Source organism: Cetorhinus maximus, chromosome 10 (genome assembly GCF_964194155.1).
Source record: "Cetorhinus maximus chromosome 10, sCetMax3.hap1.1, whole genome shotgun sequence".
In the NCBI taxonomy this organism is placed as follows: Eukaryota; Metazoa; Chordata; class Chondrichthyes; order Lamniformes; family Cetorhinidae; genus Cetorhinus; species Cetorhinus maximus.
In genome coordinates, this window is record NC_135888.1 from 127,276,054 (window position 1) to 127,300,919 (window position 24,866).

Below are 24,866 nucleotides of genomic sequence, written 5' to 3' on the forward strand. Positions count from 1 at the left end.
CCTTGCTTTGCAATCTTCTCCCAAACTGACGTTTTCTCTCAGACACCTTCCACAAGGATTCACCTCCAAGGTTTCAAACTGTCCTTCTGATGTTCCTCTTCCCTGGGTCACCACATACATTCAAGCTGTCTTCCATGCACTCTCTCTCACCAACTCAGCCTTAACAGTACACCACTGCTTTACATGCCCATAGCAAAGAATAACAGACCTTCAGATGTCCTTTTGAACCTTCTTGCTTCTTGCAAGCTCTTCTCACCTTAAATCTGAAGCTTGGAGCTTATTTCTCTGCCCCTCACTCTTAATTTCACTTAGCAGGACCTTTTCCCAGGCTCCTGTCCTTCCTTTGACAACAAGGGCTCATTTGGACTTTCCCCACTTCCACTCGCCTGGATTTTTGGGGATTTTTTTCACTTGGGACCTTTTTGTTCTTTTGGGAAATCTGCAGTTCCCTCTCCCATTGTCCAGTCTCTCTGGGGTCCTGGCTTCAACTGAAATTAAAACTGCTGTTTCTTTAGTTCTGTGTGTATGTCTGTGGGAGGGACCTGCCTGTCTGGCGCCGTGTTGTTAGGCAACAGCACTGTTTTTCTACTCTTGTGTGTTTACCTTTACCTTATAGCAGTCGTAAACTCCTCATTAGAAATGCAAGCAGCCTTTAAAACTGAAACTCATTCCTAACACCCACAATACAAATATAGCATACTTAAACTATCTCTATTCTTAACAGGCGGAATTGGCCAGGTTGGATTTGTCCTGCTTTTTGTGTACAGGACATACCTGGGCAATTTTCCATATTGCCAGGTAGATGCCACTATTGTAGCTGTATTGCAGCAGCTTGGGAAGTGGCATGGCAATCTCTAGAGCATAAGTCTTCAGTACTATTGCCAGAATATTGTCAGGGCCCATAGCGTTTGCAGTATCCAGTGCCTTCGGCCATTTCTTGATATCATGTGGAGTAAATCAAATTGGCTGAAGACTGGCATCTGTGATGTTGGGAACCTGCGGAGGAGGCCAAGGTGGGTCATCCACTCGGCACTTCTGGCTGAAGATTGTAGCATCATTGAGGATGGGGATATTTGTGGAGCCTTCTCCTCCAGTGAGTTTTTTAATCACCCATCACCATTCACAACTAGATGTGGCAGGTCTGCAGAGCTTAGATTTGATCCATTGGTTGTGGAATTGCCTAGTTCTGTCTATCACTTGCTGCTTATGCTGTTTGGCACGCAGGTGGTCCTGTGATGTAGCTTCACCAGACCGTAGTGCCAAACAACACAATGGAGGGTATCCTCAATGTGAAGGTGGGATTTCGCCTCCACAAGGACTGTGTGGATGTTACTTCTACCGATACTCTCATGGACAGATGCATCTGCAGCAGGCAGGTCAGTGAGGATGAGTTCAAGTATGTTTTCCCCTCTTGTCGGTTCCCTCACCACCTGCTGCAGACCCAGTCCAGCAGCTATGTCCTTTAAGACACTGCCAGCTTGGTCAGTAATGGTGCTGCCGAGCCACTCTTGGTGATGGACATTGAAGTCCCCCACCCAGAGTACATTCTGCGCCCTTGCCACCTTCAATGCTTCCTCCAAGTAGTGTTCAACATGGAGGAGCATTGATTCAGCAGCTGAGGGTGGGTGGCACGTGGTAATCAGCAGAAGGTTTCCTTGTCCATGTTCCACCTGGTACCATGAGACTTCATGTGGTCCAGAGTCGATGTTGAGGACTCCCAGGGCAACTCCTTCCTGGCTGTATGCTACTGTGCCGCCACCTCTGTTGGGTCTGTCCTGCCAGTGGGACAGGATATACCCAGGGATGGTGATGGTGGTGTCTGTGACATTATCTGTAAGGTATGATTCCGTGAGGATGACTATGTCAGGCTGTTGCTTGACTAGTCTGTGAGACAATTCTCCCAATTTTGGCACAAGCCTCCAGATGTTCATAAGGAGGACTTTGTAGGGTCAACAGGGCTGAGTTTGTCATTGTTGTTTCTAATGCCTAGGTTGATGCCAGGTGGTCCGTCTGGTTTCATTCTTTTGGCGGGAAAGGTCAAGGTCATTCAAAGGAATTCATAGTGATTAACTTTAGGACAGAAAAGTCGAAGGAAAATTCTTCTTCCCCACTCCTCTACCAAAAACAATTATTCTGAGATTGCAAATTTGTTGCTGTTTCAGCCCACGAACACTGGTTGGGAGGTCCTCTCAGGTACAAATCTGTTTCCATGTTCTGTTGTGCATGGACCAGTCAATGATTCTGGTGGCACAGGGGCCTATGAAGGGGATGCCAGCTGTACCCACCTGGTGTCCTCCTTCAGCATCTGGGGTGCCCAGCAAGGCCTAAGATGTCACATGGGAGGTTGATGGTGGAAATCCCTATGGGCCTATCTCATCATCCTCGGCACCCTTGGCTCCTCTGCCTGAGGGAATCACCTGTGCTCCCTTTGTTGCCTTCCTGACTCTCCTTCCTCTCTCGTACATCCTTGCTGCTTAGGGTGTTAAGGAATTAGCTCAGTCAATGAAATGGTTGAAAAATTACCTGGACTAAAATTCAGCAAAAAGGCTTGGTGAGAAACAGACACAGAAAAACAGACTGGGGCCTTGAATTAGGCTTCTCCAGACAGGGAGCCTTGCTTTATCTAATAACACGTCCAGCTGTGTTATGAAAGCATCTTGATTCTCAAGAAACTCAGACGAGGAACTTTAGAAATAAAATAAACAACGGTAACTTATTCTTAAACCAACACGTTTTTTTAATAATTAGCAAAATTATTAAACAAAGGGTACAGATGGGAAGAAGTCTGCAAGGGACTCAGATCTTACAGGTTTGAGGCCCAAACCCAACCTCCCATAAAACTGAGATAAAGGCAGCAGGAATAAGTTATGTTTACACTTTGGATTGTAAGTATAGGCTGTTTTATTACTCGTTTGGAAATCTTAATCATTTTTATTTTTTAACTGGATTTGCAAATTGAAATTAGTATTCATAGATAATTTAGTATAGCTTGTATTTGTAGTATTCAAAACAATATTTCAGTGTAATCCCAGCTATATATGCTTAAAATAAATAAAGAATCATGGTAGTCATTAAACAGGTTGTAGTCTTATTCTTTAAACCTCACGGACCCTTAACATATTCTAGAAACTTAATTATAAGACTCGAATTTCTTGAAGCATCCCTCTATCAGAACTTAAGTCTGTTACAGATATACAGCGTATGTTTCTTCCTGAGATAATTTTGTTTAGTTTAAGAAATCCTGGGAGGAAGACTAATTATTTTAAGACTTAATTGTTACTTAGCTTGGTGATTAAGCTCTTATGATATTTTAGAATTTCTCTTAGTCGGGGTTTTAATCTAACAATAAGTTCTGAAGAGTGATTTACCCTTGCCAGGGGTGGGGTAGTTGTGTCAAGAGAACAGAACGCTAATAGATGTTCTACCTTTCCCACTCCTCATCACCACTGGGTCCAAAGTCTGAGAATTGTGCACTGTTGTCAGCTGCAGTTTTCCTTATAGAGAGATGGCCATCATATTGTGGTTGGCAGACATGCTCCCTGCTCTTCTGGCCCAGCGATGCCTGGAAGATAAAGACCATGTTCACTGCCTGAATGTTGAATGCCCAATGTCCCCACCAACTGCACAGAGCCAAGGGCACCGCTTTCCCAAAGGCCGAATCCCCATCTGCGCCAATGACTGTCTAATGAGGCTGGAATGGCCATGTCTGGCTTCACGCTCTGTGCTCACCTCCCTCAGCTGATCAGCCCCAGATGGCGCGTGCAACCTCGCCTTTGTACGAGCTCCTCATGTACTCTTTAATAACTCTAATTGGCTGTAATCAGAAGGTGGATGGAATGACAGTCCCGCCCTCCCCACACCCTGACGAACATTGCTGGCGCCGGCAAATGCATCTCAAAACCAAGCCCCATCCCAAGTGGGGCCCAAAGATTCAGTCCAAATGCTGGCAATATGTTAGATTTTACAATGTTTCTGTATGTTGAGAAAGCGGATGAACAACTGCCAGGGAGCTGTGCATTTTTCCACCTTGATGCTCTGTCAGGTTTACAGTGAAGTCTAATAGCCCACATTGGAAGGCAAGACTGTAAATGAAGGCAAAGTTTCTGAGCACATTTACCTCAGCAACCCTTGGGAGATCAACAAATACCGTATTCATCAATTCGTAGATCACAAAGCCATGGGTAAGATGTGGAGAGGAGGGAGCAGAGGAGGAAAGGCTGAATTGATTTTGGACAAAATGTCCAAATTTTCTCGAATAGAAGTGCTAAATAAATATAAGTTTTTGCTTTTGTTAAGCATAAGAACATAAAAAATAGAAGCAGGAGTAGGCTATTCAGCCCTTCAAGCCTGTTCCTTTTTCAATCATGGCTGATCTGAACTCTACTTCCTGTCTACCCCTCCATAACCCTTGACTCCCTGTAGATCAAAAATCTGTCTAACTCAGCCTTGAACATATTCAATGACCCAGCCTCCACTGCCCTCACGGGAAGAGAATTCAAACGATCAAAGACCCTCTGAGAGAAGAAATTGCTCATCTCCATCTTAAATGGGTGACCCCTCATTTTGATATGATGTCCCTTAGTTCTAGATTCTTCCACAAGGAGAAACATTGGACTGGATTATATGCTATTCCGCCGATGGACTTGAAAAGAAGAGGGTTTGGTTAAATCAAGCGCATAACCTGCCAACTGCCTACCCATGCACCCCCGCCCCCAGCACAATTATACAAACGAGGAGGGTGCCACTGGGCATCCTGCCCACCGGTGGGCAAATTAAGGCAATTACTGCCCAGTTGAAGGTTTCATTCTTTCTTTGCCAGTATTTAAGCAACACCAAGAGAGCCCTACGCCAAGTGACCGGTCTGGCGGGATTCCCTGTTCTATCTGGTAGTAGATGAGGTGTGTCCCTCCGTTATGGCCACCCTGGGCCTATTGGAAGGCCTCCCCAAGGTGTTTCCCTTGCCAGGTTGCCCTCCTCCCATGGCCTCTCAAACCCTAGACTCCCCAGACCCCTCACCGGGGCCTGCCAGCTCGGCACTCGGCGAGGCACCCCAAACAGTGACCCAAATAGTGATCCCACGCCGTACACCTCTGTCCCAAAGTGCAGGAGAGCCGCTGGTACCTGACTGGCAGGCAGCCCTCTGAGGCAGGACTTCCTGTTCTTGAAGGGCGGAAACCCTTCCTCAAATCTATTATTGGCCCTTTCTGCGGGGCAGCTGCTGTTCCCCTCCTTGACTTTGTAGCTGGGGGAATGCGTGGAATCTGCCACCTTGTATAATTCAGCCCATCCTCTCAGCATCTCCTCTGTCAAGTCCCCTTAGAACTTTATATGTGTCAAAGCCTCTGGGGCGAAAAGAATATTTGAGAAACAATATCCATTAAATTAGTATATTCATCGGAAAGTGACCTCATCTGTACGGCTTTTTACTGGATTGTGTAAGTGCTGTGTTATTGCAATGAAATGAATCAGAACTAATGTCAGAATTATCCTCTCCCCAATTCGGCCGTGGGTCTTTGTGCTGGGTTTGTGAACCTGAATCCACCTTGACAGAAACACACAGATACACTATTGCGCCCAGAGGTTATCTTTATTTAACCACCAATACATGGGTTAAATCAGACAACACAAAAGATCTGCCCTGAAGTCCTCAAGCCCTCAAGTGCCCTGGTTGTCTAGATTTGCTGATCGCTCCCAGTCCGTTGAATCTTTAGCCGTCTTCCTTACATTAGACTAGAGTCCATCTGTTCCAATCAACTGAAGTACAGAAGAATATTAAGTTTCTCGATTAATTGTGCCCACACTTCCTCCGTGATCTTTACATGCACATCTCGATGATTGGTTCCTTCAGGCCAGCCTAAACCCCTTGTTGTTCACGGTTGGTTCAAAATTTAATGGGATTACTGAATGTCACTTTCTGCTGATCACTGGTTTCTTATCTCAAGACTGCACCAGTCAGTCCCTGTGATTCTGTAGCCACTTGTGATTTGCTCTTGGTTACCAGCTGTTTTTGGTTAAAAGATAAAATCTGTTAATTTTTCTCCGGATTCTTGCTTCTCATCTTTGATATAATGTAGTTTGATCAATATTAAAGATCTTGTTGGTAGGGATGTTTAAAACAGATTTTTCCTCAAAAGCTTACTGAAAACAAATTCTCTACACGACAATTGAGGAAATTGTTACCTTAAAATATTTGTTCTTCTTTCCTTGCAGGAAGCCGGAATGATATGTATTTCCTCCATCAGGAGGGGAACTTTGTTTTGAAAGGACCAGACAATCCTGGAAATGGCTCCATTGTCTGGGAATGGAGGCCACACTCAGGGCAACAAACTACAAAACAATTAGGAACTTTTCACAGAGAAGGTCAGCGGTGGGCTGTACAATGGAGCGATGAGTACAATAATATACCAGACGTTTCTCAGAGGATCCATAAGGACTGGGGCACCCTTAATCTGAGAATCAGAAACCTCCCCTTCGAACTTGCGGGAATGTTCACCTGGAGCCAGACACAGCCCAGGAAGAAAATCCTCAAGCAGTATGAAGTATTTGGGATCAAAGGTAAGATGCACAAGGGCTAGAGTGGGCGGGTTTAATAATATGAATTTGTGTGAGTAATTGCACAAATGTTTCAAACAGAATGTTGGGAAATCTGGCAGGTCAAGGGAGGCGAGGACAACTTTTCACAGAATCACAGAATCTTTACAGTGCAGAAGAAGGCCATTGAGCCCATCGAGTCTGCACTGGCTCTCTGAACGAACATTCTACTTAATGCCCTGCCTTATCCCCGTAACCTTGCACATTCTTTCTTTCCAGATAGCAATCCAATTCACTTTCGAAAGCCTCAATTAAGCCTGCCTCCACCACCCTCTCAGGAAGTTCATTCCAGACTCCAAACACCCTTCGGGTGAAAAAAAATTTCCTCACTTCACTTTCACTCCTTTTGCCAAATATGTTGAATTTGTGCCCTCTAGCTCTTGATGCTCCCTTGAGTGGGAACAGTTCCTCACTATTTTTCTCCCTATTTACCCTTTTCGAAAAGGGTCAATCCCTTTACAGCCCTGCTTCTTGCTTCCTTTTTAAAAAATGTCTTGCTGGGATTTGGGTGTCACTGGCTCGGTCAGCATTTATTAAACATCCTTAATTACCCTTGAGAAGCTGGTGGTGAGCTGCCTTCATGAACCGCTGCAGCCCATGTTGGGTAGGTATACCCACAGTGCTGTTAGCAAAGGAGTACCATCTTGCTGACCCAGTGACAATGAAGGAACAGTGATATCTTTCCAAGTCGGATGGTGTATGACTTGGAGAGGAACTTACAGGTGATGGCATTCCCATGCTTCTGCTGCCCTTGTTCTTCTAGGCAGTCCATTTCTTGTCAGTTGATCGCCCAATGCTCCTCATCCTCACCATCAGTGAACAGCTCTCACTATGGAACCATAATCAGATCCCGCCACTGGGATCAGACCTCCTCTGCCCACTGTGTTTGGACATCACCAACCTCCCCCATGGTCCTGCCAACAGCTGCAGACTCTCTACCTGTGACTGTAACATGCTGTGGAGTACTCCCTGCTTAACTGGGACCTAAACCTGTCAGTCAGGCTGACTTCGAGGTTAGGACCTTGTTGACAGAAAAAGACTCTCAATAAACTCCACAGCATGCAGGAAAGCCCAATCACAACTGTTGTCCGGTATGTTCACCCACTTTGAACTATCGCCGTTCAACAATTCATTACTGGCCTTATTGTATCACCCAGGGCTGTCTGAACTGCCTTCAAAGAGACTAATTAACTTGGTTGAGTCAGTATAACCTACCTGTATGTACAAGTTCAATATAATGAACATCCTACACTTTCCCATAGATCTGAGTCAACTACTTGACTGAAACAAGTTATCTTCCAGTGACCCTCCAACATACTGAACTTCAGAGGTTGACCTAAGCTTACCCTTGCATCTTTCTGTTTCAAGACTGATTGGTTCCTGAAATTTTCTGACTCGGCAGGCATGTCTCCAAGAGGTGATCGTCACGTGAATAGTTTTCACTCCGGGGAGGTGGGGTTTTTTCCAACTATTGCTCCTCCCCCCGCTCGAAAATCCACCCCAGCCAATATTGGGGCCTTTACATTTATAGAGAACTTTATCTTTTTTTACAGTTGAGACCGATTCCCAGAGGCCTGTCATGGGCAGTGACATCACCCTCAGTTGTACCGTCTCCAGGCTCTCAGATACAGTCAGTCTTCACTGGAAACAGAGAGGTTCATCTCAGCAGAACGGGAGGAAGAACACTGATGAGATCCATCTGAATAACACTGTCTATCTGATAGTCAGACATGTTGGAGCAGGAAATCAGAATCTCTATACATGGGAAGTGCAGGAAAATAACTCCATTGTTCTCACTGGAAACACAAATGTTGATGTGGATTGGGGTAAGTCCAGAGCTACCTTGCAGTAGATATTAAATTCTTACTGATATAAAACTATTACACACAAAGTACAGTGATCACAGACACCACTGTGGTCTTCGACTGCAGAATGTGCTCCTTGTTTTTGCTCTGGAACATGGGTGTAAATAGAAAACGAGGACCTGGAGAAGTGATGTAGCCAACCAGATGGGTTCACTGAATTCATTTCAATTCACACCCATGAATGAAAAATAATAAAATCCATAATTAAATAAAGCAAATGCCATTCCAGTTAATAGTCGAAAATAGAAATAAAAACAAACTAAAGACACCCCCAATATCCTAATAAATCCTAATAATTTACAGGATTAGGGTTTTTCCTGAGACATTCTCTCAGTGTAACTCACAAATATGCCCTGAGTGTCGTACATTTAAGGGTATTTACATATTGTCCAATATTTGAATAAATGATCACAGAGCCTAGAGGTGTAAGGATAAGGCCCCCTTGTGATCTGTACTGGGTATTTGTGTCTATTATTTGTGTACTTCTTCAGTCTTTTTGAAAAAGAATCAAAGAATCCTTGGTGAGACAATAAGGCCAGTAATGAATTCTTAAACTGCTATAGTTCAGAGTGAGTATATATACCGAATAACAGTTGTGATCAGGTTCACTTAGTTCAATTAGTATAACCTGTATGGATGTGTATGTTCAAAATAATGAACATCCTACACTTTCCCATACATGTGGGTCAACCACTTGAAACAAGTTAACTTCTACTGAACCTCCAACATACTAGACTTCAGAGTCTGGCTTAAGCTTACCCTTGCAGCTTTCCGTTTCAAGCCCGATTGTTTCCTGAAATTTTCTGACTCCGCAGGCCCATCTCCAAGAAATGGCCGCTGCGGGAACAATTTTCACTCCAGAGAGGTGGGGGCAGGATCAAGTCAGGCCCGCTGACCCCATGTTGCAGCCATGGAAGTGGGAGAATTAGAAGGCCCGCCTCGGCACCCTGGGACTTTATCCCAGTTGTATTAAAGGTTGTCAGGCCCTCTAGCACTGACTCTTCACATCCCCTCATTCCCCACCCACTCCCCAAATATCCCCATGTCACCTCCATGTCCTCCATGGCCTTTTCAAACCCTCCATGTCCTTTTCATGCCTTCCATGCCCATGTCACCTTCATGCCTACTCACCCAGTCTGCATTATGTAAAGAACCAATGAACTATATCATATCAGTGGCAATTTTTGAAAAGTTAATTTTAAAAATCGCCCATTCAGAAACATGCTTTGAAAAAACCCCTGTTTTTGCAACCCTATAAAAGTGTCAATCAGACAGAGCTAGTATATTATTAATAACAGAAGTTTGAACTCGTTTCACACATTTTAATCTTGCTCGAATAAACATAAAGACATTGATAAAGCAGATCAAAGATAGATTAATCTATCATAACCTCAAAAAGATGTCAATCAATCAAAGTAAATACTTCCCTTCCACCTATCTAAACAGCCTCCTGCTCAGCTAATCTATGATTATGTCTTGGAGATTAGCCTAGCATTCATAATGAGGCCATCTGTGAACTGTATCAACAGACACAGATGGCTAGACATTTGTTTTTCCATTTGGATAATTTCTCCTGTAAAGCACCTTGTGATTTTTTATTTAGCTAAAAGTGCTATATAAATGCAAGTTGTTGTTGTTGTTTACCGAGTAGCTTTTTGGACAACCAAGAAACACTCCTGCTCCTCCTGTCCCACGATCAATTCTGTAAAGTCAATTGTCTAATGGATCCAGCCCATCTTTTATTTTATATGCTCTATTCCCGAAGCCTGGGAAACCTGGCTAGCAAAGGTTAGAAATGGAAAGGCTGTTGAAAGGAAAGCACATAGACTGCTAATCATTTTCAGAGCACGGATTGGTCACCTGCCCATCATCCTCTCGACACAAACCCACCTATTTTTGGGTGTTAAAATTACTCCCATTGGGCTTGAAGTATTTATTGATGATCAGTTGCTGAGACTGTTTAAAAAAATGGTAATACTCGGAAGTCAACAGGGAAACATCACTTTGGTAAGGTCCATGTTTGGGGCAGATGGACTTTGTGCCACAACCCAGTGTTTAAACAATAGTCAGCCTGGGTCAGTAGCCAGTGTATCCAGTTTCTGGCCAATTTCCCTGTCCCAGTGTTGCACTCCCAGCTGACTTACGCCAGGAGGGTGATGTTTGTTCCTGTGGAAATTCAGAAGATCCGTATCTCAGCAGCTATAAAAATCCAACACCTTGCCTCCTGTCTCTCTGTTACAGATTTACACAATAAGAAATACACACTTTATCGGCCAAGCACAGATCACAGTGAACTCATCCTGATTTGTGAAGCTCATTCTGAGTCCACTAAAACTAAATGGACCTGGTCATCACGTTATTTTCAGTATCAAGAGAAAGAAATAGCTTCTGCTTACAAATCTCAGCCCATCGATGTAAACAGGACCTACTTTGGGAATCGTCTGGTCCTCACAGAGACAAATTTAAACGGCAAGAATTTCAGTGTGAGGATTGTCCCTATTCTGTTTGATGATGCTGGAGTTTACACATGTATTTCGGGGAAATATAAAACGGTGACCATTAAACTAATCACAGTTAAAGGTAGGAGACAGAACGTTGCTGCTGTTTTCAATGATCAAGCCAATGTTTAAAATCTGAATGATTTTCTTGTTTACACAGTGACAGCTGAACCATCTGATGCAGTGACTGAGGGAGACACCGTTACCCTGACCTGCTCTGTCTCTGATGTCACTGAATCAATGAGACTTGTTTGGATCAATAGTGATGGCAAAACTGTTGTAGAGAAAACATTGAAGGAAGAGAAACAGGAACAGGGTTTGTTACAGCTGATTATTCAGAATGCCGACCGAGACAGAAGGAACTGGACATGTGTTTTGTTTCATCAAAACATTCCCAAGATTTTAATTCCATATTATCTGAAGGTTAATGGTAAGTGTCTCAGGTTTTACTCTTTCTATAACCTCCATTGAAAGTTCTTGTCACTCACTGCTCTTCTATTATGGTGACCTCTTACATTTCATATTCTATTGCACTCCATGGGTGGAATTTAATGCCTCCTGAGAGACAAATTTGGAGGTGGCAGGGGCATTTAATTGGGTGGGGGTGTGAAGAATGGGAACCCCACTATCTTCTCACCTCCGCCTGATTAGGTATGGGGGCAGGAAGACTCCACTAAAGGATCTCACCCCGCCACTTCATTCACCACTGCACCTCACCCAACCAGCAGCGGGTGGGAGTCACTAGGCAGGGAGTCCAAAAAGCAAACCTTGTGGGCTTCCCGGGAGCAGGGAGGGTGGTCCCTCATTCAAAGGCACTCAATGCCTGACCAACAGGCCTGGAATCAGGACGGGGTGGGGTTGGGGTGGTGTTGTATGATGTGCCTGCATGCCATTCTAATGTAAAGGTGCTCAGCAGAGCAAGGGTTAATGTGGGACTGGAGAATAACACCGCCCACGGTATGATGCATAGAGTCACATGGTAATAGACTGAGAGAACAGTCTAGAGAGAACACTCTGAAAGCAGCCTGCATGGATGTAACAGCACCATAGAAACATAGAAAAATAGAAGCAGGTGTAGGTCATTCGGCCTCATGCTGATCCTCTATCTTAACGCCGTACTTCTGCTCTCTCCCCATACCCCTTGATGCCTTTAGAGTTTAGAAATCTAACTATTTTCTTCTTAACTATATTCAGTGACTTGGCCTCCACAACCCTCTGAGAATTCCACAGGTTCACCACCTTCTGAGTGAAGAAGTTTCTCCTCATCTCAATCCTAAATGGTCTACCCCGTATCCTGAGATTGTGACCCGTTGTTCTGGAACCCCCAGCCAGAGGAAACATAATAAGAACATAAGAACATAAGAACTAGGATCAGGAGTAGGCGATTCAACCCCTCAAGCCTGCCCTGCCATTCAATACGATCATGACTGATCTCATTTCGGCCTCAACTCCAATTTCCTGCCCTCTCCCCATAACCTTTCAATCTGTTACTAATTTAAAAATTGTCTATATCCTCCTTAAATTTATTCAGCGTCCCGGCATCCACTGCACTCTGAGGTAGTAAATTCCACAGATTCACCACCCTTTGAGAAAAGTAATTCCTCCTTATCTCTGATTTAAATCTACCACCCCTTAGCCTAAAACTATGGCCTCTCATTCTAGATTGCCCCACAAGGAGAAACATCCACTCCACGTCTATTTTATCTATCCCCTTTAGCATCTTATATACCTCAAATAGATCTCCTCTCATCCTTCTAAACTCACTTTAGCTACTCTCTTTCCTTTTATATATATGTAGCTTTTGCTATCAGTTTTACATTTTGCGCTAGTTTTCTTTCATAATTTACCTTTGCTCTTTTTATTATTTTTTTAGTAACCCTTTGTTGATCTTTAAAAGTTTCCCAATCTTCCAGCCTGCCATTGACCTTTGCAGTTTGGTATGCCTTAGTTTTTGCCTTTATGTTATCTTTAACTTCCTTGCTTAGCCATGGATGCTTTTTCCCCCTCTTACCATCTTTCTTCCTCTTTGGAATATATTTTACTTGGGAGGAATTGAATATCTCCTTAAATATCTTCCAGTGTTCATCAACTGTCCTACCTTGTAATCTTCCTGCCCAGTGCACTAGGGCCAAATCTGCGCACATACCTTTGTAGTTACCTTTGTTTAACTCCAGAACACTAGTGTGGGACTCAAGTTTCTCGCTCTCAAACTGAATTTGAAATTCTAGCATGCTTTGATCACTCTTCCCTAGAGGATCCTTTATTTTCAGATCATTAATTAATCCCATCTCAATACACAAAACCAAATCCAGAATAGCCTGCTCCCTGATTGGTTCCACAACATATTGCTCCAAGAAACAATCTCTAATACACTCTATGAACTCTCCCTTGAGGCTACCCTTGCCAATTTGATTAGTCCAGTCTATGTGCATATTAAAATCACCCATGATTATTGCCATGCCTTTCTTACCTGATCCCAGTATTTCCTGGTTTATACTATGCCCTACTGCATAACTACTGTTTGGGGACCTATAGATTACTCCCACCAGGGACTTCTTTCCCTTGCTATTTCTTATTTCTACCCAGACTGACTCTACATCTTGCTCTCCAGTACCTATATCATTCCTCACTATAGCACTGATCTCTTCCTTTACTAACAAAGCTACACCACCTCCTTTTCCTTCCTGCCTATCCTTCCAAAACACTGAGTACCCTTGGATATTCAACTCCCAAACCTGTTCTCCCTGCAACCACATCTCAGTAATCGCCATCAAATCATACCTCTTTATCTCCATTTGTGTTAGTTTTATTCCGAATGCTACGCGCATTCAGATACAAAACCTTTAAATTTGCCCTATTGTCAATTTTCCCTACTCTTATATGATTCTTTGGTGCAATATGCAGTTCACGCACTCTGTCCCTTCCTTTCACTTTTTGATAGCAATCAGCCTCGTCACTAACCTGCACTCTTACCCTCTCTTTAAACTTTGATTTTTTTATATTTCCATGCAACTGAACCCTCCCCCCCAAACTATTTAGTTTAAAGCCCTATCTACAACCCTAGTTATGCGATTTTCCAGGACACTGGTCCCAGCATGATTCAAGTGGAGTCCGTCCGAACGGAATAGCTCCCTCTTTCCCCAGCACTGATGTCTATGTCCCATGAATTCAAACCCACTTCTCCCACACCAATCTCTGAGCCACACATTTACCTCCTTAATCTTATTGACCCTGTGCCAATTAGCTACTGGCTCAGGTAGTAATCTGGAAATTATTACCTTTTTGGTTCTGCTTTTTAATTTAGCCCCTAGCTGCTCGTATTCCCTCAGTAAAACCTCTTTCCTTGTTCTACCTATATCGTTGGTACCTACGTGGACCATGACAACTGGATCTTTCCCCTCCCACTCCAAGTTCCTCTGCAGCCTAGATGAGATATCCTTAACCCTGGCACCAGGTAGGACTCTCGATCCTAGCTACAGAGAACAGTATCTATTCCCTTAACTATACTATCCCCGATTACAACTACATTTCTCTTTTCTCCCCCCCTTGAATGGCTCCCTGTACCACGGTTCTATGGTCAGTTTGCTCATCCTCCCTACAGTCCCCGCTCTCGTCCACACAGGGAGCAAGAATCTCGAACCTGTTGGATAAGGGCAAGGGCTGAGGCTCCTGCAGTGCTACTTCCTGGATCTCTCTACCTGCCTCACTCATAGTCACACCCTCCAGTGCCTGACCACTGCCCGAATTTAAGGAAGTTAATCTAAGGGGTGTGGCTGTCTTCAAAAACACAGCATCCAGGTAACTCTTCCCCTCCCTGATGTGTCGCAGTGTCTGATGCATACCATGCATTACAGTAACCTGGGATCTGTAAACAATAAAGGGTTCATATTTAAACATGCAAGTCTCAAGATTTCATCATTGAGACATCTAAAGAACCCATATTACAACAGTGGGTGGTAGTGCTGAGAGCCAATCCCTGTCCTTTCTTCCAACCTCTTCCTCCTGGTTAGCCAAAGATCCCCTCCCCTTATTCTTCATCCTGGCCTCACTCACCTGTGGCTTGGGTCCTTCATCGATCTTAGGTCTCTGGTAGGTGCATTCCCGGCAGCAGCCAGCACTCCCGATGTTGCTGATGGACAGTGAAGACCTGCTGGCCTCTGATTGGCCAGCAGCCCTCGGAGGACAGGGTTGGCATCGCCGGCGTCCTAAATCCCGGCGAAGGCCTGATGCTTTCAGTGCCGGGTGGCTACTTAATTCTGGTGGGCCTTCCCCAAATCGGACGGCAGGGGGCTCCTGTTGGTTATCCAGCTAACGGGTGAGACCCCCGTTTCCATCATTAAATTCTGCTCCACTGTACAATCATAGATTTTCACATATAATCAGTTAAATATCAAAAGTCAAACTATATAGCTCAAAGCAATTGAGGCAGGCTAAAATGGAGTCAATTTTTGAAAACAAAACATTTGGTGTCCTTTCTGCTCCTGTAAGGAGTCTTTTTAGTTTTAAATGCCCTCCTACCCAGTGTAACATGTCTGAATGCCTTCTATCCAGTGTTGCTATGATGGGAATTGTGACATATCAGGCCCACTTTAATACAGAATGCATTGGGAGTGGTGGGTGTCCGACAGTGCATGGAGAAGCTGTGAAATTCTGCCAGTGTTTTTTTTAACTCGACCACCTCATTATCATTTTAATTCTGGGCTCCCTGTCCAATTGGTGGCAGTGGGTGTGACGTGGATCTCGCTTGACCCAATCTGAAGCCCAGTGTTCAAAGGGACTCTCCAAACAGGCAAGCTGAAGGAGTTTGGTATTTGGAGTTGGGAAGAATAGAGAAGCAACCAACACAATAGACAGCTGGGATATTGAGGAAGTGTATGGAAAGAGAGGAATGTGGGCACCAACATTGGATGTGAGGAATGATATGCCAGGCTTGAAAAAGACAAAATAAGGTAGTGGGACTAAACATACAGCAGGATGTAGGTGATTATGTCACTGTACTCACGTTTCCTGACCTGCTTTGATCATGAAACTGATTTCTGTGCTGAATCCAGCATCGTGACACCACACCCCTGTTGCTGATCTCCTCCATGTTTCCATTCATATCATCGTGTTGGCAGCTGCTCTCTTCTTTCTCCTACTGCTGGGAACAGTATGTCTCTCTGACCCTCACAGGCCCCAGCAGTATGTCCAGAGAGCCGTCACTGAAAAAGGCTCAGTCTTTGCCTGTATGGGATCCATTCTGGAACCTGCTTTTTTTCATCCCAACTCCAAACTCCTTCAACTAGCATGATTCAAGTGGCCCTTTAAATACCAGAATTACAATTGAGTCATGAGGGTCTACAACATTCCCATTGTTCCTGAATGGACAGGATCAATATTGGCTGAAAAATAGGAAGTTGAGAGTGATGGTCAATGGATATTTTTCGGGCTGGAGGAAGACTTGTGGTGGAGTTCCCCAGGGGTCGGTATTGGGACCCTTGCTTTTCCTGATATATATTAACGATCTGGATCTTGGTGTGCAGGGGACAATTTCAAAGTTTGCGGATGATACGAAGCTTAGGAGTGTTGTGAACTGCGAGGGGGACAGTGTGGAACTTCAAGAGGGCATAGACAAGTTGGTGGAGTGGGCAGATAGGTGACAGATGAAGTTCAATGCGGAGAAGTGTGAGGTGATACATTTTGGTAGGAAGAGCATGGACAGACAATATTAAATAAGGGGTGGAATTTTGAAGGGGATGCAGGAGCAGAAAGACTTGGGTATAAAAGCAAAAAACTGCGGATGCTGGAAATCCAAAACAAAAACAGAAATACCTGGAAAAACTCAGCAGGTCTGGCAGCATCGGCAGAGAAGGAGGGGTGGGCGGAGAAGTGGTGGGGGGGTGGGGGGGGGGGGTGGTTGTAGGGACACGCAAGCAGTGATAGGAGCAGATAATCAAAAGATGTCACAGACAAAACAACAAAGAGGTGTTGAAGGTGGTGATATTATCTAAAAGAATGTGCTAATTAAGAATGGATAGCAGGACACGCAAGGTACAGATAGCTCTAGTGGGGGTGAGGTGAAATAAGACTAAAAGGGCATAAAAGGTATAGATTTAAAAATAATGGAAATAAGTGGGAAAATAAAAATCTATATAAATTATTGGAAAAAACAAAAGGGAGGGGGAAGAAACGGAAAGGGGGTGGGGATGGAGGAGGGAGTTCAAGATCTAAAGTTGTTGAACTCAATATTCAGTCCGGAAGGCTGTAAAGTGCCTAGTCGGAAGATGAGGTGCTGTTCCTCTAGTTTGCGTTGAGCTTTACTGAAACAATGCAGCAAGCCAACGACAGACATGTGGGCAAGAGAGCAGGGTGGAGTGTTAAAATGGCAAGCGACAGGGAGGTCTGGGTCATTCTTGCGGACAGACCGAAGGTGTTCTGCAAAGCGATCGCCCAGTTTGCGTTTGGTCTCTCCAATGTAGAGGAGACCGCATTGGGAGCAACGAATGCAGTAGACGAAGTTGGAGGAAATGCAGGTGAAATGCTGCTTCACTTGAAAGGAGTGTTTGGGCCCTTGGACGGTGAGGAGAGAGGAAGTGAAAGGGCAGGTGTTGCATATTTTGCATATGCATGGGGAGGTGCCATAGGTGGGGGTTGAGGAGTAGGGGGTGATGGAGGAGTGGACCAGGGTGTCATGGAGGGAATGATCCCTACGGAATGCCGCCGGGGTGGGTGGGGTGGGGGGGGGGGGGGGGGAGGGGGTGAAGGGAAGATGTGTTTGTTGGTGGCATCATGCTGGAGTTGGTGGAAATGGCAGAGAATGATCCTTAGCCTCACTTCCCTGTTTTTTCCCCACAGCCCTGCATCTCCCTACTTTTCAAGTATTTATCCATTTCGCTTTTGAAAGTCACTATCAAATCTGCTTTCACTGCTCTTTCAGGCAATGCATCTAGATTGTAACAACTTACAGTTTAAGAAACATTCTTCTCATCTTTTGTCTAGGTTGTTTGCCAATTATCTTAAATATCTGTTCCCTGGCCAGTGGAAACAGCTTCTCCTTAATTACTGTCTCAAATCATTTAACCTTCTCTGCCCCTGGGAGGGCAATCCTAGTTTCTCTAGTCTCTCCACATATGAAAGTCCCTCTTCCCTGGCATAATTCTGACAAGCCTCCTGTGCACTCTCCAGATTCCTTTAATCCTTCTTAAAGTGGGGTGCCTAGAACTGGACGTCACAGTCCAGCTGAGGCCCAACCAGTGACTTAGATGATTTTAGCCTAGCTTCTGGTCTTTTATACTCTCTGCCTATACGTTGATAAAGCCCAGAATCCCATTGTTTCTTTAACTGAAAGAAATGAGCAGAGGACTCGGTGCAGACTCGATGGGCCGAAGGGCCTCTTCTGCACTGTGATTCTGTGATTCTGTGACACGGCCGCCCTTAGGCAGATCGCTTTAAAAAAAAAGTTAATCTATATACTAAATGTGAATCTGTGCTTGTTCTCCTGACAGATGATTACATTTTTAAACATACCAATGTAGTTATTTTTGTGAGTCTGGCTCTTCTCCTCATCATTATCCTGGCAGTGGTGCTGTATCTAAGAAAGTTCAAATTTCCAGGTAAGATATGGAAATTGCTGCAACCAATTTCAGCTTTCATACTTTTAAGGAAATGTGAATGTAACTCATGATTCCCAAAATTAGGACTGACTATTATATCCCTGTTTAAAATGAAAGAACGTATCCATTCTGATTAGATAAACAGGTTTTTCTATGTGTCAAATATTCTACAAAGACAATAGTTCCTGAGCTGGTAGAATAACAGGAGCTGTACACTAGAGGGTGTAACTGCGCACAGATGCATATCAACAGCAACAGCTGGCATTCGTCTAGCGCCTTTATTGATGTAAATCCTTGCAAGGTGCTTTGCAGGAGTGTCAGCAAACAAACAAAATTTGACACTGTGTCATGTAAGGGGCTGGATTTTACTGGGCGCCGTGGACCCCCACCCCTCTCATCCTGCTAAAAGGTCGGTGGGGACCCCGTTCACGGAAAGGAGGACTGCTCCGCTGGTATTTAACAGCCAATAGGCCAGAGGCAGGGTCCATGTCCCTCAGAGACAGGGAGTCGCACCTCAGAGAGCTGCTGGCCAATCGGATAGCTCTGTGCTCCCAGCAGCGCCCGGCAGGGTGGGGGGGGGGGGGGAGGTGGGAGGTGGGATGTGGGGAGCGGTGGCCACTGCCGGGACTACAGGCAGATTCCAATGGAGATCATTGCTGGAGCCGAACACCAAAGAAAGTGGAGGAGATAGGAGATTTCACAGTGGGTCAGGCTGGCAGGCCTCAGCAAATGGGGTGAGGTAGAAGGCCGGAGGGTGGGGAGTGTTGGGTAAAGGGGGAAGTGCGATATTAGTGGCGTGTCTCCGATGGACACAGGGGACCTGCAAAGGAGCTCCCCACTTGCCGACACCAGCCTGTGCAACGAAAGTCACCGAGCTACTGTTTGGCATGGGCCTCACCCTGCCGTGGGTAAAATAGTGGCGGGGGGTGGGTTGAGGCCCTCAAGTGGCCATTGGTTGGACACTTAATGACCACAGGCCCAAGGTCTGGCAGGCCAACAAATCCTCCAGTGCTCCCTATGGAGTTTCAAACAGGCCAAGGCCGGGTGGGTAGGCAGCAGGAAGGTCACGTGCTGGTTTTTAACGAGTGTCCCCACCTTTAAATCTGCCCAAGGAGATGTTAAGAGAAGTGACCAAAAGCTTGCTCATAGTGATAGGTGTTAAGGAGCTTTTAAAAGAAGGAGAAAGAGGGAGTGAGGTGAGAAGGTTTGTGGAGTTGATTCTAGAGAATAAGGTCTAGGCAGTTGTCAATGATGGAGCAGTCAAATTCAAGGATGTGCAAGAGGCCAGAATTGGAGGTGTGTTGAGTTGTGTTGCTGAAGGACAAGTGAGGCCAGGGAGGGATTTGAAAATAAGGATGAGAATATTTACATTTTAACAAGCAAAGTATAATCTGGGGCACTCAGTAAGTAAGGTTTCATAATAGAGCCATCTACAAGAGGAACAGATTTAATGGGTTGAATGATCTTTACGTTCCATACCCTTTTGCAGATGGTTGTATTTGGAAATTGTGGGATAGTATCATAGAGATAATGTTATTAGACAAATAATCCAAAGGCCTGGATTAAAGATCGAGAGACAGGAGTTCAAACCCCACCATGGCATCTGGGGAAATTTGCATTCACTTGTTTAATGAACCTGGAACAGAAAGCCTGTCTCAGTAATAGTGATGATGAAACTACAGGCAGAATTTTCCCATTGGCGTGCAGGGGCAGGCTTCACATGCTCGCGCGTAAAATGACGTGCGGTGACGTCAGGTGAGCATCGCGACGTGATATTTCGTTGGGCGGGTGCGCAATGATCTCCGATGCACGCCTGCCATTAATTAATGGGCCACTTAAGGCCCTTGAGGCGTCAATCGACCAGAATTTTTCGGCGCTCATGCAATCTTCGGGTCGGCGCACGGGCGCAACGGGCAGGCAGATCGGACACATTTGTATAAACCTCATCCCCGGGCGGGATAAGGAGGCTCAGTGGGGTCGCGAGTGTGCACTGTCAAATATCGATGTTTCAAAGTTACTGATACTTGCCTGTGTGATCTGCAATACTTCAAAACACATCCCAGCTGTTTGGACTCACAACCTTCAGGTCAGCAGTGAGGAATCTTTTTTGGGCCTGCATGTTTCAGCAAGCCCTCCCTTAGCCTGGGAATGGGAGCTGAACTCTCCACTGGAGGCACCTCCTCTGAGGAGGAAGGGAGAGCTAGAAGCGGGATGGGGCCAGATGTGCACATTCAGCCTCCAGGGGAGCCACTTTTGGGAGGTCAGGCACAGGCACAAGGGGCGCAGGGCCAACAGGAAGTCCAAGGCGGAAGGGGCCGCAGAAGACATCACTATCCTGCTGCGAGGGTCTGCAGGAGGCGAAGCAGCTACCTCAATGTGTCTGAGGTGAAGTGCCGAAGGAGGCTCTGTCTCTCAAGGGAGACAGTCAATTATACCAGTCAGATGATTGGGCCTGAGATCTCTGCCAACTGTGTGGGTGGACACCCTATGCCAGTGGCTCTAAAGGTCACAGCTGCCCTCCACTTCTATGCCTCTGGCTCCTTCCAGGAGTCGGTGGGTGATCTTTGCGGTGTCTCCCAATCAGCTGTCCACACTTGTGTCAAGCAGGTTATAGATGCTCTGTGCAGCCGTGCATTGACCTTCATCCACTTCCATTGGGACCAGGCAAGTCAGGCACAGCAAGCCAGAGGCTTCGCGGCCATTGCTGGCTTCCCCCATGTCCAGGGTACAATAGACTGTACACATGTGGCCATCAAGGCGCCAGCAGGTGAGCCCTGTGCCTTCGTCAACAGGAAGGGCTTCCACTCCATGAACGTGCAGATAGTGTGTGACCACAGGATGCTGATTCTACAAGTCTGTGCAAGGTACCCAGGCAGCTCCCATGACGCCTACATCCTCAGACACTCCCAGGTGCCGGGGTTCTTCAGTGCTCAGGCTCGGCTGGATGGATGGCTGCTGGGTGACAAGGGCTATCCCCTCAGAAGGTGGCTCATGATGCCTCTCCGCCATCCAATATCAGAGGCTGAGCAGCGGTACAATAAGAGCCACGGCTTCACAAGGGCTTTGGTGGAGGGAACCAGCGGTCTTCTCAAGATGCGCTTCTGATGCCTGGACCGCTCAGGGGCCACACTCCAGTACCCCCCAGATCGTGTGTCGCTGATAGTGGTTGCATGCTGCGCTCTCCACAATCTTGCGCTGGAAAGAAGGGATGTTGTGGATGATGAAGATGTCGACGCATTGGCTGCGGATGCACATGATGGGTCCAGCAGTGATTCCGAGGATAAGCATGCACAGGGAAATGCTGAGAGGGTGAACACTGACCCGGGTATATTCCAGGGAGGCAGCGCCACCCGCGATGCTTTAATCCAGTTGGCACACCACATATGGACCTCCAGGACAAGCCTGGGCTGTAGGCTCCATATTCGAGACCTAGGTGCAAAATCTGCCCGGTTAGGAACATTAACTAAGGTCCTTGTTAATAAATCTGAATGTCCCACAAAGCACATGTGACATTATTGGAAACCATCCACCTGCAGAACAAAAGAGGCACCCTCAGCCATGGTGACATGTCTGAGTTTAATATTGCAACCAAAGAAACTTAATGAAACAAAATAAAAAAGATGTTAAAAAGACACCAACTCATAAGGACCTCATTGCGGGCCAACACAAAAGCACCAGTGATAAACCCGTGGTGTACCTAAGGTGCCTTATGTTTACATTTCCAGGTGCTACGTCTTGGTGCTGCCCCATCACTGGGAGTGGAATCTGAGACAGCCTGCTGACTCTGCCGTCCTGTTGGCCTCGATGACCTCGGTGGTTGTCCTCTGGCCCGTGGAGCCTGTGCTGGCCCCGCCTGGGAGGGAGCTGCCAGTTCCACAGCTGGCATCTCCCCAGTCGTTGCAGCCTCACCAGATGTAACGGTCACTGGCAGAGGGGGCGGAGGAGCTGCCGCCCTCATCCGGAGCGCCCTGAGAGGAGCCCGCAGAGACGACAGGCAGCTGCTGCGCTGACGTGAGGTCGCTTTGGACCTCCCTGCTCACCGTGGATGGATGGGCACCGAGCTGGGAAATTTGGTGCCCACATCATCTCCCACACTGGCACTGACCAGCTGAGGTCAATGCCGATGTGAGGGTTTGCTGGTCCGAGCGCATCCCCAGGAAGCCCTGATGGGTCTCCTGGAGGAACCTCTCCACGAAATTCACCCCTCTCTCCATGTAGGACGCACGGTGCTCAGACATGTGGCTCATCATTTCGGCAACAGTCTGCGTAGACGCCTCTGCCATGGACAGCAAGCCAAGCATAGCCTCATGTATCACTCCCAGATGCTCCCGCACACCCGGTCATATTTCCTGCGCTTGTTGCATTGCGGACAACTCCAGAGGCTCATCATCAGGCACCAACTGAGCAGTGCCTGGTCCCCTGCAGTCCTCCATGGCGCCATGGGCACTCTCTGTCTCTGCCAGCAGCTCCAGCGACTGTGAAGTGCCCTCACCCCTGTGCCCCGGGACACTAGCCGATGTTGTAACTCCCGCCGAGGTGCTAGTATCTGTGATGGTGCCTATCTGGCAGAGATGGTGTGACGCTGGTGAGACTTCAGGGCCCTCAGGTGTGAGAGGGGGGCCTCTGCTGCTCCTCCTCCCGGTCCTGCTCCGCTAATGCTGAAAGGAAGAACAAGGACATTAGATCAGTTAACGTGGAGACAATGTTAATGTGTATCCCTGTCCCCCAGATCATTATGCGCTCATCCTTCCATAAGCAATGGGCAAGCCATGTCGCAAACTTCAATCACTGAACATTCAGCATTGCTATGGCTGCTGGGAGGACAATAGTGACCTCACTGCTGGGCAAACATACCTGCCCGTGGCACCCCAGCCTCACCGACACCAGTGGACCAGGCTGCATGGCACCTCTCCAGATCTAGGCCCTCCTGCTCGAAGCGGCTGAGAATCGCTAACTGTGTCGGGTCACTGCCATTCCTCACCCGCTCGGCGGCATTATGTGCATTCTTCTCCTAAAAAGGAGGGAAGTGCGTTGATTAGTGCAGATTGTACCTGGGCTCTCTTCGTGGACGGCCCACCCCAACCAGAGTGGGACATTGCAGGGCTCTAGTGTCTCCTCACCCTGCTGCTGCCGAACACTCACATAAAGATGCTATGTCTGCCCCCCCCCCACCCCACCCCCCCACCCACTACCAGCCCTTTGGCCAAATACTGGCTACATCATATCAGGCACCACACGGTCTAGCCTTCCATAGCAAGGAGACGCAAGCACGTGGAGCGCAGAGGACAGCAGATCGATCGGTGCCATGCCATATTGAAGCTCCCCTCCCAGTATGTCATCACCCTGACTTTAGCATGTCCTGGAGTTCCAGCTCTGCGCCGAGGTGCAGCTCCTCCAGGTTGCCCCCAAAACAGTCATGTGGGTCTCAGTGCACCACAAACTGCAGATGCAGAACCCATCTCTTCACCACCCTCTCAGGGTGACCTCGGCATGGGCAATATCTGCTGGCCCACCCAGCGAAGGACACATGCCGTCAATGATTCGATGCAGTCACTGCACTCAGACTTGTGGGGTGGGGGGTGCTACGCTAGGGGGGAAAGCCTATCTGCTGGGGTAAGTGACCAATGCCAACATGGTACTCATCCTTCCTGAGCACAACAGGTCATTGAAGCGCTTGCGACACTGGATCCAGGTGCGCCGCACCGCGTTGCGGGAGCTCACCACCTCCGCCACCTCCACCCAGGCACGTTTCGTCATGTGGGGGGGGGGCCTCCTCCTCCTGTCCTGGGGTATGAGGTCCTCCCGCTGCGCTGCCAGCCCCTCGAGGAGGGCAGCAAGGCAATCATCGGAAAAACGAGGGGCACAGTGCCCCCCCCTGCCCTACTCCCCTGCCTGGCCTGCTCACCAGCAGCGCTCTGGGGAGCCCTTCCACTGGCCATGATTCACAGCCTTTGAAAGGTTGCAGCAACTTTTTAAAACAGGCCCCCGGGTCGCCATTGGACCTGGGGGGTCATTGCAGTCCCACCGCCGCCCGCCCACTCCCTCTGTCCCCGGGAACTGTGATTCACACTCGGTGGGCCTTAATTGGCGAGCTTGCGTAAACTGGCGCCGCGGATCCGATCGCAAGCCATTCAGTTGTAGCTGGCTCACCAGCACCATCTCAAGGGCAATTAGGGCTAAGCAATAAATGCTGGCCTTGCCTATGATGCTCGCATCCTGAGAATGAAAAGAGAAGATGATTTGAAGGGCACAAGGCTAAGCCAGTATATTATAATATTCCACAAAACTTCATTCATTTTTTGACTGTAAGGAATTTTACC

General features: G+C 46.9%; 1 protein-coding gene across 1 annotated transcript in view; it reads left to right on the forward strand.

Moving 5' to 3' along the window:
• Window positions 1-24,866, forward strand: part of LOC144686106 (uncharacterized) — a 70,278-nt gene that overhangs the window by 29,278 nt on the left and 16,134 nt on the right. Inside the window, exons 10-14 of the mRNA XM_078551253.1 lie at window positions 6,211-6,555; window positions 8,145-8,417; window positions 10,698-11,036; window positions 11,115-11,384; window positions 18,439-18,546. Coding sequence (XP_078407379.1) covers window positions 6,211-6,555; window positions 8,145-8,417; window positions 10,698-11,036; window positions 11,115-11,384; window positions 18,439-18,546 — 1,335 coding nt within the window. The remainder of the gene's footprint in view (window positions 1-6,210; window positions 6,556-8,144; window positions 8,418-10,697; window positions 11,037-11,114; window positions 11,385-18,438; window positions 18,547-24,866) is intronic.